This window comes from Sphaeroforma arctica, assembly GCF_001186125.1.
Source record: "Sphaeroforma arctica JP610 unplaced genomic scaffold supercont1.289, whole genome shotgun sequence".
Taxonomy (NCBI): Eukaryota; class Ichthyosporea; order Ichthyophonida; genus Sphaeroforma; species Sphaeroforma arctica.
Genome location: NW_014040269.1, coordinates 37,115 through 49,957, shown reverse-complemented (window position 1 = coordinate 49,957; position 12,843 = coordinate 37,115). Strand labels below are relative to the sequence as shown.

At 43.3% G+C, this 12,843-nt stretch overlaps 2 protein-coding genes across 2 annotated transcripts in view; one reads left to right on the top strand and one right to left on the bottom strand.

Moving 5' to 3' along the window:
• Positions 1–11,047, top strand: part of SARC_04863 (hypothetical protein) — a 22,416-nt gene extending 11,369 nt beyond the window's left edge. Inside the window, exons 22-41 of the mRNA XM_014301290.1 lie at positions 308–442; positions 682–764; positions 974–1,083; positions 1,248–1,395; positions 1,614–1,763; positions 1,952–2,112; positions 2,327–2,587; positions 2,902–3,153; positions 3,373–3,565; positions 3,837–4,156; positions 4,405–4,686; positions 5,030–5,180; positions 5,324–5,762; positions 5,907–6,085; positions 7,319–7,437; positions 7,738–8,005; positions 8,198–8,388; positions 8,669–8,779; positions 8,994–9,329; positions 9,613–11,047. Of these exons, the coding sequence (XP_014156765.1) occupies positions 308–442; positions 682–764; positions 974–1,083; positions 1,248–1,395; positions 1,614–1,763; positions 1,952–2,112; positions 2,327–2,587; positions 2,902–3,153; positions 3,373–3,565; positions 3,837–4,156; positions 4,405–4,686; positions 5,030–5,180; positions 5,324–5,762; positions 5,907–6,085; positions 7,319–7,437; positions 7,738–8,005; positions 8,198–8,388; positions 8,669–8,779; positions 8,994–9,329; positions 9,613–9,939 (4,216 nt within the window). The 3' untranslated portion in view covers positions 9,940–11,047. The remainder of the gene's footprint in view (positions 1–307; positions 443–681; positions 765–973; positions 1,084–1,247; positions 1,396–1,613; positions 1,764–1,951; positions 2,113–2,326; positions 2,588–2,901; positions 3,154–3,372; positions 3,566–3,836; positions 4,157–4,404; positions 4,687–5,029; positions 5,181–5,323; positions 5,763–5,906; positions 6,086–7,318; positions 7,438–7,737; positions 8,006–8,197; positions 8,389–8,668; positions 8,780–8,993; positions 9,330–9,612) is intronic.
• Positions 9,607–11,073, bottom strand: SARC_04862 (hypothetical protein). Its single transcript, XM_014301289.1, has one exon. The coding sequence runs from the start codon at positions 11,024–11,026 to the stop codon at positions 10,502–10,504; it is 525 nt and encodes a 174-aa protein (XP_014156764.1). The 5' UTR covers positions 11,027–11,073; the 3' UTR covers positions 9,607–10,501.
• Between the last annotated feature and the right edge of the window lie 1,770 nt (positions 11,074–12,843).

Below are 12,843 nucleotides of genomic sequence, written 5' to 3'. Positions count from 1 at the left end.
TATATATATATATATATATATATATATATATATATATATATATATATATATATATATATATATATATATATATATATATATATATATATATATATATATATATATATATATATATATATATATATATATATGTATATGTATATGTAAATGTAAATGTATATTTAAATGTATATTTAAATGTATATGTATATTTATATATATAATAAGAAATGTTGTTTCTGTACCGATGTATATTTTTGGTGCAGTGAACATTTTTCTGTATTCGGATCTCGAAATCAATCGTTGCTGACCGTATCTGAATTGGCAGGATGTACGCTTTCTTCTCCAACGACTTCGCGGAGGATCGATGGAGCACCGCCGCAGAAAAGAATGCTTATGTACTTCTTGGGCAACAACGCTTCGTCCACGCTGCTGCTTTCTTTCTGCTATCGGGGAACATCAGGTAAGCTATCCGACCTGAATTCGCATATGAGATATCGATTGCATTGCATGCTTGAGCGAGCTGTTCTCAAGAATTGCTCGGAAGTTGTCTCGCACCACCCTATTGACGTCTATAGATTCAATTTATCACATGTACATTTCATCAATTAATAGTTTGCATGCCAAAAATGTAAACGTAGTCTATTGCGTGTTATTTATGCCTTACACAAATGTTGTTCTCACATTATTCCTACTGAACAGAGATGCTGCATCTGTTTGCGTAAAACACCTACACGACATGCAGATGGCTGTGGTGACTGTGCGCTTATATGAGGGTGACAATGGTATGTTCATGTCGATATCTTATCCTGATCCCCTTTATTTGCTCACGTTGGCTCTGTACGTCTGACAACGTCCGTATCTGGTGAATATAAACTTTCTTAGTAGGCATTGCCAATTGGTGATTATCTTAGTGATGCATATACAAATATGTTACTCGCTACGTACTAGTGCGGCATAAATTTATTCAACTTCTCTTAACACTTCAAATCAGGTGAAACGATGCGATGGCTATTCACTGAACACTTCCTACCGCGATATGAAAGCGAAAAGAACATTGCGATGCAAAGCATCGGACACTGGCTTCTCAAAGACTATCCAGAGGTTAGTTGGTGTCAATCTCCTAGTTGTAGAGTAGCATTTGCGGATAAATTTTGAAATATTCAAGCATATCTCCCACATCAGTTTAGTTCACATCTATGCATGTTGGGTAAAGGCTTCCTGAATATAAATTTGTAGATTGCTATTTATTTTTCTTATTTTTGTAGGCCCTGCGCTGCTTGTTCAACGAACCTTGGCATCGCACGGTGGATACCCCAAATAAGGATTCGTCTCGCTCTCCGTCGCCTTATAATGATGTAGACGACACCAAAAGTTCAGCCGGGGAAAGTATAAGTCACATGAGAGCCATGCAAGGTATGCTTCACCTGGATTCCAGAATCGCCTTGGCGTGTGTATTGCAACCTATTTTTGGTATTTGCGCTATGAGTTGTGGTTGGGCAGCTGTCTAACCAGTATCTGCTTTTTCTAGTATAGAGCGATATATCTTCAATTTATGAGTACAAGTTTTGCCACTTGACATGTATCGATTCTAACTTGCCTTCTTGTATTTTGGCCAAATGCACAATAATTAGCATTCGGCAGCACCGTGAGAAACAATCAGGATTTGGCGCATAAGACAGCAGCTGCATCTGGCATGGTCAACCTCACTATCAAAGCCTCGTTGGGCCGATATGACGAGTGGTATAATCCTATCATCACCAATTGCGCCCTATATCTACGCGGTGTGTGGATTTCAATTTGGGTTCTAGAGCCTCAGGTCTGCGCCATACAAGGGCACCATTGTATTTTAGCTAGCGCGCTCTCGATACACATCACATAATAGTGGGTCTATTTCTTTCTCAATCTTTCTATAGTCATCTTATGACAGCGATTCTCATAACCCCATTTCCTCACATTTGTTCCCTTTTAGGCCATACACTTTTGCAGAATGTAACACTGAACAGAGAGAAAGTTATACGACGTGTTGCCGAAGCGATGTATTCAGAGCTACATACAGGATGTATGATGGTGGCGATTGAAACTTTGTCTGTGCTAAGAGATGGCGCGGAAGATCTATGTCTCGCTCCTGCGGTACGGAGTTCATTTTTTGTGATTTGTAGTAATTGTGCGACCACTCAAGGTGTAGTGCAATGTATTTATATTACAAGAGATGTTGGTATTGTCAATATATTCGTTGTGGCGCTCGTTGGCTGTTTCGAGTATCGGATTGGCGATGTACATACGACGCGTCTTTCGAGCTATCATTGCCTGGTTCGTCGACTAATTCTTATTGTCATCTCATCAGGGCCGCGAGCTCAAAGTTATGGACGAGGAGACACTCGCTAAGCAAGCGGCGACGTCGATTTCCACGGTCAAAAAAGTAGTAGCACCGAATGCCTTTGAATTTGACATGGGTGCATTCGGTGGCTTCGATGATTTTGCGGAGGAAGAGGAAGAAGAGATGGAAGAGGTGGAAGAGATTATCGCAGAAGAGAAATCGGACGATGTCCACGATGTCACACAGAATATTGTATGCGATATACTTGGGATCTCTGTCGCGCACCAGGTATGCTGCGTTTTTTCGTGGTTCCTTTTATTCTCTATAGCTTTGCTGGTCTCCTTCCAGTGTGTGTTGCCGCTCCTGTGTGAGTGATAATTTGAAGGCTCGCTGGCTGTCTGGATGTGCATCTGCCTGATAGGGTGTGCAATAATGATGTTTAGAAAATTTTGTATTGCAGTCTTTTCTCTACGACCTGTCAGAATCCCTATGCGTTCTTGCACACTTCGGACCTCTATAAACTGTGCCGTCTTTGCTATTATTAGTAGAATCGCCATGATGATAGTGCGACAACTCTACTCATCGAATTCTTACCTACACAGATTGGTCTCCGTTTATTGATTCGCTCTATGGAACAAATGCGGAGTACTGCGAGCTGGACTATAGTAAGTCCATACGTGAGAGCAGAGGCCCAGATGCTCAAGGACAGTTATGGGGTAGTAGGGCATGGAGCAGACTCGGCGGACAAGGCTGGAGCTGAAGCATTACTTGATGCTCTGTCATTTTACTATCGCATGCATGATGATTTGACCATAGAAATCAAGATGCTGGGCGTGCTTGGATATTACAATCAGGTAAGACAGTTATCTGCACACCGAACCATTCACCCGCGTACTCGCTATCGCACACGCACACTTTTCCGTCAAAGGGTATGCGGTACGCGCATTCGTTTGATGGGTGACTCGATCATGTTGAGAGTTATATTCAATCACGTTGAAAATTGAACCCCTATCACTCTACTCTCCTTGCTGGTAAATTTCACAAATTTGTCTTTTTTTCTTTCCACCTTGCAGATACTGTTTCAGCTGCAAGATCAATCACGCAATCTAGTTCTAGGTATCCCACATGCTACCTATATGCGTCGTCCGATCTCGCGGGAGGCAGGCGCTACTAAACATAAATTCAATGAATCTGACGCTCCCAGCATCACTGTGTCGGAAGTCGATGTGCTGTCTAAGAAAAATGTGAATCAGATAGATATGACTGGTGTGTAGTTCTACGAATCGATACCTCACCAAGGCTCATGTGATTTTCACTCTATGCGGTTTTCAATCAGCAACTATTGTAGTGCGTCGTACGGCCCTATTCGACTGTTCTACAATAGAGATACACAGAAGGCTTCTCTAATATACTGCGATGCTCTCAAACTATCCCTTGTTTATAGGTATCGATAGTGTGTGGCCATACTACGCTATGGATTCTTAGCAAATTTTGCCTTCCTCATAACGATGTATTATCTTGCCTTCTTTCCTTATAGCTGCTGCCACACTGCTTGCCGATACGGATGACGTGCCTTCCGCGTATCTCTTGCACGTTTTCGAAAAAACCTCATATACGATTTCGGACAGCGTCTTCCAACTGCTATCGAATTCGGCACTTCTTCCTAAACATGAACAAATGAGTGAGCGGTTGCTATCCCTGCGACTTCTTGGGGAGAGTTTTCTTGTAGTCTATGCCGGTCTATTCGTTTCATCATGGTGGAGTCGGGGCTTAGATTTGATGCAAGATTTGCTGGTAAATGTACCCAGTCAAGGCCTCTTCAGAGAAGTATTCGAAAACAAAGGAAACCCCAAGAAGGTATGACCGTGTCACACCTCCACCAATAGCTGAACATCCGTAGGATGATTCGTCCCGCCCCCCCTCCCCCCCTTTCCCTTCTCCTTCAATTCCCAAAAAAGTGTGTCCGATTATTATTTTGCATGTTCACGGCCTATTACTGTAGCTTGATTCATATTCTACTGTCTTAGATACAGCGCAGTTCTGTTTCACATGTCGCATGACGACGAAGATTTACTAATATTCACTTGCCTCGCATCTCCCAATAGAAACGGTTCAAAAAGAATCGCTCTCACAATCCAGCAGAGGCCGCAAATTCGGGGCTGTCGCATTCTGGGTTGAAGCTCGCTCAGGTACCCATGGACCCTGATAAAAAGCCAACTTTCGATCTCAGACCAGTATTGATGACGAAATACTTTCTGAGACAGATAGACTTCAACGATTTTAGCGATGCTGGATACGGATCAGACGACGATTCAAGCGACGACACTATGAGTGTTGCGAGTGGTGACAGCAATATCTCGGCCAAATTGTTGGATGCTGTGTTAAATGTAGGCTTAGAGTGGAAATAGTCATTGACGCTCTGTGTGCTAATCATAATATCAATTGCTGTGGTTAATTGAAAGTTGTCTTGACTTTGTGTTACGGGCGGAGAAAATCATTCACGCTCTTCGCGTTAATCGCATCACTGTTTGCTGTTTTATGGTGTGGTCATATTTGCCCAGGCTCGATTGGCGTATTCGTTAAGTATCTACTAATTATATGTGCTTTCGGTAGCATAACTTTTCAATTCTAAGAAATGTTATTTCCAAGCAGATTGCTTCGCCTGTGTTTGGCATACTCTTGGGGCTCACTTAAATCAAGCTCATGTATATGCCTCACGTTCTCACTTAGGAGGATAAAAACAAGTTAAATCCGGATAAAGTTCGAGAGCGAAAAGAACGAGACGCATATGTTTATGCTGTCTTACGCTTAGCATGTGTACATCTGGTTACAGTAAGCATGCAACGCTTCATCGTTGACATGGAGCTGGGCGACATGGCAGGTAAGTTGGTATTTTCCACCATTTATGACTATATCGTCGCATATCGGTGTTAATATTGCAGCTATTTTTCTTTCTTCTGATGCTGGTATGTTATCGGCTATTTGTTTGTTTTGCGCACTGACGTCTGTTCTCTATTCCGACAGGTTTGTACGAAACATCGCCACTGTTGTATAGTCTTCTAGTCGTTTTCGAGGCGTGGGGTGATCAAGTGCAGGACTATACAATGCGACTGCCGGCGCCCAAGAATATCCTGATGCTGGATGATTACAATCGAAATACGGAACCCGAGTTTCCACAGTCTGCGCATACTCCGCGTGAAAATTTCCTGAATATCCCCACCTCGTTCGGGGGTGGGTCTTCAGGGGATTCTACCAATGTTTCACGATCAACCAGTGCAGCCAATTCGCGATCTGCATCACCCGCCGGGGGTGCTGGATGGGAAAGCGAGAAGGAAACAGAAAAAAACCCTTTCACGAAGAAACGCCCGATCAGGAAAACTAGTAGTCAGCATAAGCTGACCGCACTTTTAGACCACAAGAATAATCCTTTCAGAAAGCACAACCCAGTTTTAAGGAAATTATGGTGAGTGTTTCGGTGGTATCGACCATGTCGATGAGCAAACATATTAAGTTACAAGCACAAGTTTATTCTCATATTAATTCTTCGTGATTCTGATCGATCTCGCTGTCTACTCATTCCTTCTTGTATCCTAAAATCTATGTCCAGGTACTATGTTATAAGGCAAGAGTCTGTGCGCCCTATTCTTATCCGATTACTTTTTCATGAAGAATTCGAACCTGAAGTGCGGGATCCCGAGCTGGGAGAAGAGTTGTTCCGCGATACTGATTCTGTGCGTTCATTCTGTCTAAATGGATTAGACAGTACACAGTTTGCCGTGTGTACAGGTACGAATACAAAGTTTGCATATTCTCTAGAATATTATTAAGTTTGGCGGCTGCACCTCCTTTGATTGTCAAGCAGAATTTGAATCTCACAGGATCAAAGCCACAATGCAAGTGTATTCTCAGGTCAACTCTTCGTGTAGTTTTTTCATCTCTCCTCTTTAGCAATAGTTTCATGTATTTATTTACCTGGTGTAATACGTTGTATATTTAGACCACATTTCTCTCGGTCTGTAAATTAAGTTTGTATTTTATTTCATTTTCGAGAATCCCCTATTATGTCGAATATGAGAACATGCGTCTGGTTCAGTACTGTGCGAATCTGCTTACTGTACGTATCTTATCTGTATCTTTGAACAGTGACAGTGAATTATCGCACTGCTTTATGTGGCTCGATATACTGCTGTATATTTGTTGCGGCATTTCACTCATGTGCATACATTGATGTCGCGAGTGTTCCATATTTGTCTTGTATAGCTAGTAATGTATGCAATATTATATATATATATATATATATATATATATATATATGTATGTATGTGTGTGTGTGTGTGTGTGTTCATACCTAGTCCAAGATAGTTGCTTTATATATGTATGCATTCCTTGGATATATGAATATGAAACACTTTGTTCAGGATAAATTTACATCGAAGTGTAAAGTGTACACACATACAAGTATTGCAAGGCCATATATATTTTAAGAAGTACTACATATATACAATATTTGTAACATTATTTTTGTTTATTTATATTTTTGGTATGCTATTGTGAGTTATGATATGTTTGATAATGCTATTGTGAGTTGTGTAGAAATTTGCGACGTATACAGAAATCATTAATTATTCCGATTCACATTACCTATTGATTTGTGAACTACCCACGGATGTGTTTTATACATATAGATGAGTTTATCATGGTTTATTTTGATGCCTCACTTACGTTCCACATTGGTTATCTATATTTGAGTGCAAGTATTCAATTTAATATGGTACAATCATTCTATATGTGCATATCAGTCCTTGCTTATTATACAAAATTAAGAGAGCATGAAGATGCAGATGCTTGAATGCCAATTTACAGCTCTAGGACAAACTCACGGAGCAAGTTTATACACGAGTATATATGTTTAACAGGTAGTGAAGTCAACTCATGAGGTGCTATCCGCGCCATATAAATGCACAAGGCCGGAAATGAATAATATATCGATGATATTTGTCGCGACTATCAATACCACAGGTAAGGGATCGCATTGGCGCACACCTCAAAAAACTAGTAGCAACCAACGGATACCGCTAGTAGCTGCATTGAGGAGAAGAAGCATGGCAGCCGCGAATAAGAATCTGAAACGGGAGCAGGTAGTAGTAAGAATGTGCTTGATACATTTGGTGATTGTGAGACATATCCGACATGAGTTTCCCAAGGGACTCAATAAGAATATAGCGATGCACATACTAATATGAAAGGGGGTGTGGATTGGTTTTAATTTTAGGCTGATCTCAAATCTGTAAAGTTTGACACCAGCACTTGCCCTGTGCCGCATTGCCGTGATCAATTCTTTGAATGCTAGTGTTATGATATTATTCTAAGGTAACCCTAGGTTGATCTTTGGTAACTCATCTGTGTGCTTCTTTTCTTTTGATAACCATGAGCAACAGAAACAGCAGGAAAGACAGATTCGCCGTGAAAGGAATACAGCCAGGGAGGCACAAAACATGATAAAAAGGGCGCACCGGGCGGCGCAGAATAGTGCCATGGCGAATGCTAGTTCGTCAGATGACATCCGAGGCTTCGCGAATGACGTAGCAATTAAAATAGGGAGTAGCTCAGACATTGGGGATTCGAAGGGGCTATTGCCCGGATCAGTAGACTCCTTCGCAGACTCAGACGATGAAAATGAATCTGCTAGTCCCATGACTCGATCAGGTATCACTTTGTGGTGTATGCATTTTTCAATGTTTGTAGCCAGTTGGTAGATCTGGATTTGAATCCGGGTTATTTTTGGAACCTGTGTGGAAGCGCCGACAAGGGGTCTCCAGCGACGCCACTTGCCGCTGCATATCGCCTTATAATTTTTGATCTCTTCGACTTATGTGCCTCGTCATCCTTGTTTTGCAGCTCGCAGATCTCCGCAAGGACATCCCAATAGCACCCTGAGTCGACACACACACAAAAACACGCTGAAGATGCACAGAGAGGAATCTGCGGAATCGACTGCTTCGGGTGGATTCGTCTCATTGGCATTGGAGCAAGTGCCGCATTCTGCTACGCCAAGCCTGGCTTTACAACGCAAGAAGGACACAACGCAGGTAGGCCTCTCTTACAAGTGACCTTGTTGTGGTGTGAGATATACGATATGGTACTTACATGATAGTACATTTTCGTCAGCATTGTATTTCTGTGCGAGTATCCAAAGTACATTCATTTTTTGACCGAATTGTTTGGCAGTACAATCAGTATTGCTCGTGCAATACAATTTGACGGTTCTTTGACTTTGTTTTTTTTAGCATCTAGTTCTGATTGAATTGCAAAGTTTGTCAACGACATAGGAATTAGCATCTTTAATCACCTCATTATGATTACTGACAGATAAATGTGCTCGAGGCGCACCCAAAGATGCCGTACTACTTAGCCGGTTCAATTGATGGACGTGTACAGATGTATCTTTTCAGCCAGGAAGGTGCACAATATGAGTTTCAGGTAAAACAAATAGTTTTTTGCTGATAGTAGCCTAAGCTATATAGGGTTGTAAATGATTTTCCATGTTACTTTTGTGGCGCCGTAGCCGTTTCTTTCATTCGTACGAAGGACTACCGTCGATCATTGCGTGGTCCTATGTACATTGTGCGCAATCTTGTTCTATTGGGGATTAAATTTGTGCCATCATTCAATCACTACACCCCCCCCAATCCAGGGAATTGGGAAAGCTGCGATCACGAGTATCCGCTTCGACATGTTTGGAAACAAGTTCGGGGCCTGTGATCAGAAAGGGAAATTCGGCATGTGGCGATTCGGGGCCGAAGCGCAGTATCACGCACCATTGCGCACGGTGCAAGCACATACCAAATTCGCAACCGATTTTACATTCCTCAATTCCACCTCATTCGTTGCAACGGGTGGAAGCTCGGTAAATAGCCGGAATGTGTGCTTGTGGGACTTCCTTGTTCCCCCTCAATCATCCTTAGTGAAGGGCTTTCAGTGCCACACAACTGGCCACTCAACATCGTTGGCATATGCCTCTGGACGACAGGTAAGCGAGTCCTTGAACCGTCTTTTGTGCTGTGCTTCTACGTAATTGTGGTCAGCCTACCACAACGCACTTAATAGAAGTCGGTATATTATTGCTAAGCCAGTAAGTAGTGGAAAAATTCTCCAATCGTGTATTGTTGTGTGCAAGATGGTGTGATCTGAACTATGCAATACCTATTTTGCTTAAATGTCTGACTGAGTTTGTTTGACTTGTCTGACAAGGTTTTGGTTGTGACTATATAGTCCTCGCGCACAATTTCTCATATTCCGGAAATCTTCAACAGGCTCTGCTGTCTGGGGGAAAGAGAGGTGACTTGACGCTCTTTGACATACGTCAGCGTCGAATCCTACATCGCTTTAACGCACATGATGGACCAATTACCAGCATCGCAGTGGACAAAAGTGAACAAACGATCTTCACGGGAAGCGCTGACGGTACCGTGCGAATATGGGACATGGACACGCACGAACAAATGAATGTTATGAATGCGCACAAACGAGAACGCTCATTCCTGAGCATGGGCAGTGACTTAGGGGTCAGCGAGGTCAGGTACCACGATGATTTCCTCTACACTTGTGGTAGTGATGGCTCTGTCCGCCGCTGGGGTTGAGTCGCAAAAGTAGAACGCATTTCGACTTTGAAAGTAGAGTTGAATAAGAGAATTTAAAGATAATTAAATACTTGCGTTAAGTGTTCCTATACACTATTTAATGTGTTGTTCCGTTTCTAACAGCGCGACGAGGTGTAGGTGTCGTAATAGCGAGCTTTGAAGTGTGCGTTGCTGGATTCATATCCAGCTGTGGTCTCGTAAAAAAATGCTGCTGCGCATCACACAGACGAACGATGCATGGTGGTGCACTGCCCACCAACGGCGAGCTGATACTTCACGACCACTATACGGGACGATAGCATATTTTTGAGTAATGACTCGGCTACTTCTCAATGCCACGCCTTGCACTGCATTTCTGTTGAATATACCGCGGATGCTGGGGAAGTCCTACTTGTCCATATATGGCTGAAAACACTGCCCCGCGCTGTACTTCCAGCACATACGATTTATTCTATCCAAGTCGTCGAAGCGTTGATGAGTGCTGCAACGGCGTGCTGTGATTTATCGCCGAGCGGCCCTATCGTACCGAAGTCAGAGTTCTATACAAACAGCAGTTTTCATGTTAATGCTCTAAAGCTAAATCATCTGCGTTCACTTCAAAAGTAAGTAGCATATTGGCGAGAGTGCGATATATATTAACGGTCATGATAGCATCGAGGATTCCCTTTTTTCCGTAACTATTCAGAGTCTCTGTCGTCTCTTTTCCTAGGGCAGTTTTATCAAACAACTCATCAGCGCACATAACCATTAGTTCATCCGTCGTACAACGCCAGCTGCCGTCTATCTTCCGTATTTCATCTAATTCTTGCTGCGTGATTCCCACCTTCTTCCCTCGAATAACATGATGCTCCCACTCGTACGCACAATCCATTCGAAACGCAATCCGCAGGATGAGAAGTTCATGGCATCTCGGTGGCAGGCTGTTGGAGTTAACGACGTGTTCCCTCAGGGGCCAGTACGCTTTTAAAAGCGCCGGATGGTTCGCTACTAGACCATGTATATTGAGCAAGGCCCGCGAGCGCCCAATGATATCGTTGGTAGTATCGTCGATCTCATCAATTTCAGACCTACTTAGAGGACGCAACATACTGACGAAGCTGCATCTCTTATACAAAAGAGAAATGTAGAAGCGAGTATGGAAGGCTATGTTGGTATTTATGTACAAATTATTATATTTATTTCTAATTTTATTTTCGTGACATTTCAACTTTTCAAGAGACCAGAAAAACACTCTCTTGTGTTTTAGCTGCTACACAGATGACACAGAACTTCTAAACAGCAAAAGGTTTATTAAAAGTTTCACTGTACAGACGAGATACTTCAAGGTTGAAGTGCATTATCGAACTATTATTTAATTTACAGACTAAAGTTCAGACAGGCTCATCAATAAATGGTGGTCCATGTGCTGATGAGCCGGTGATTTAGGACCGAGGGTCTAGGTGCATGCGCCTGGGTGCAGAGCCTAGGGCCATTCTGTCCACCCTTATAAGACAGCCCCGGGGAGACTCGTGGTTATGGCTCGAAAATTCAGCCGGTCCGAACTCCCGCATGAGGGCCGTCCACACAGGAATAAGACCATCAACTTGGCCGGGGGACTGTTTGAGAATTTGAAAAGGCAAAAACACCCGTCTCAAAAGGAATCAGGAAAGAGTAGTCAGAATCGCACTCCGCTGGTGTACATAGCTCAACCAGGCGCCGCATCCAGCAGCATAGTGGAGATATGCTTTAGCTCCCAAACCAGGAGCTATTCAGCCCTGTAGGAGGCATCAGAGGCAAACCGGTAGGCACGTTTGACTTGGCTCAGCGTAGACGAATAGTTGGGAACTTCGGATGCCTTGGAGGCCATGAAAGTCTCATAGACCGGCGTAAAATCACTGGTGCGCACATGGCTATAACGGCTACAGAGGCGGGTCCATTTCACATAAGCACAATTGAGATCATACTGGAAACGAATCGCAACCGCTTATGTACAGTTCGGAAAGCAAAGGTAAGTGCCTGACGTTCCGTCTCCGTGATTGTGTTGGCGTAATCGGAATCGTGAAACAGAAAATAGGCATAGATGAAGTTGGCAGTCGTGCCCCTGGAAAGCATTTCATCCAGGCCCACCGGCGGGGTATACGCTTTAAGGTTCTTATTATGAACCCTGTACTCTTTGTTAATTGACAGGTCTTGGATATAGTGCATCATGGAGGCCACGTGGGCCAGTACAATCGCCGGGCCAAGCAAGTCCTTCGCAAACTTGTGGGGGAGGGGGCTTATAGTTGGCGAAAAAAATAGGTATCTCCCAGCGCCAAGTATGCTGGAGTCCGACCGACAGGCATCGCTTCGTACAGTAAATCAAGGTACATAGGAAACTATTATTCCATTGCCAGCATGTTCCCCGGTTGAAACATAGTGAATCCGTGCGCCATTGTCAGCAGCGTACTTCGTATACTCGTCGCTACGCATCGTACTATCTTTGTCCATAACATACAGTTGAATATGTCCCCGCGGCCAGAGTTGTTCGTCGCAGAATTTGATCAAGAAGGTCGCCGTATGCTGATCCGATCGTATATATGTGTCGGTGGCGAAAAGCGGGAACCCATGCCGCCAGGATAGTGTTGTAGCCCTCCGCTTCAGGGTTAACCGAAAGATAATCAAGGTTAACCTCCCCCCCCCCCCCAATTGTGGTCGGGCAAGTCGGTTGCTGCAACAAGCCTTTCTTCCGGCCACCTTGTAGGCCCGTCCGTATGCATTCTGTGGTCAAAACCAAGTTACACTTAATTAAGAGTGTTAAGTCTGAAATAAGTGAACTCAGTCAGAAGGGCCATTGGGAATGGCGCGCCTGCTATATTTATTAATCACGATCCTATGTGGAACGAGACTTTCATTACCATCGGGTTATGTGAAAATACCCTCTCTATG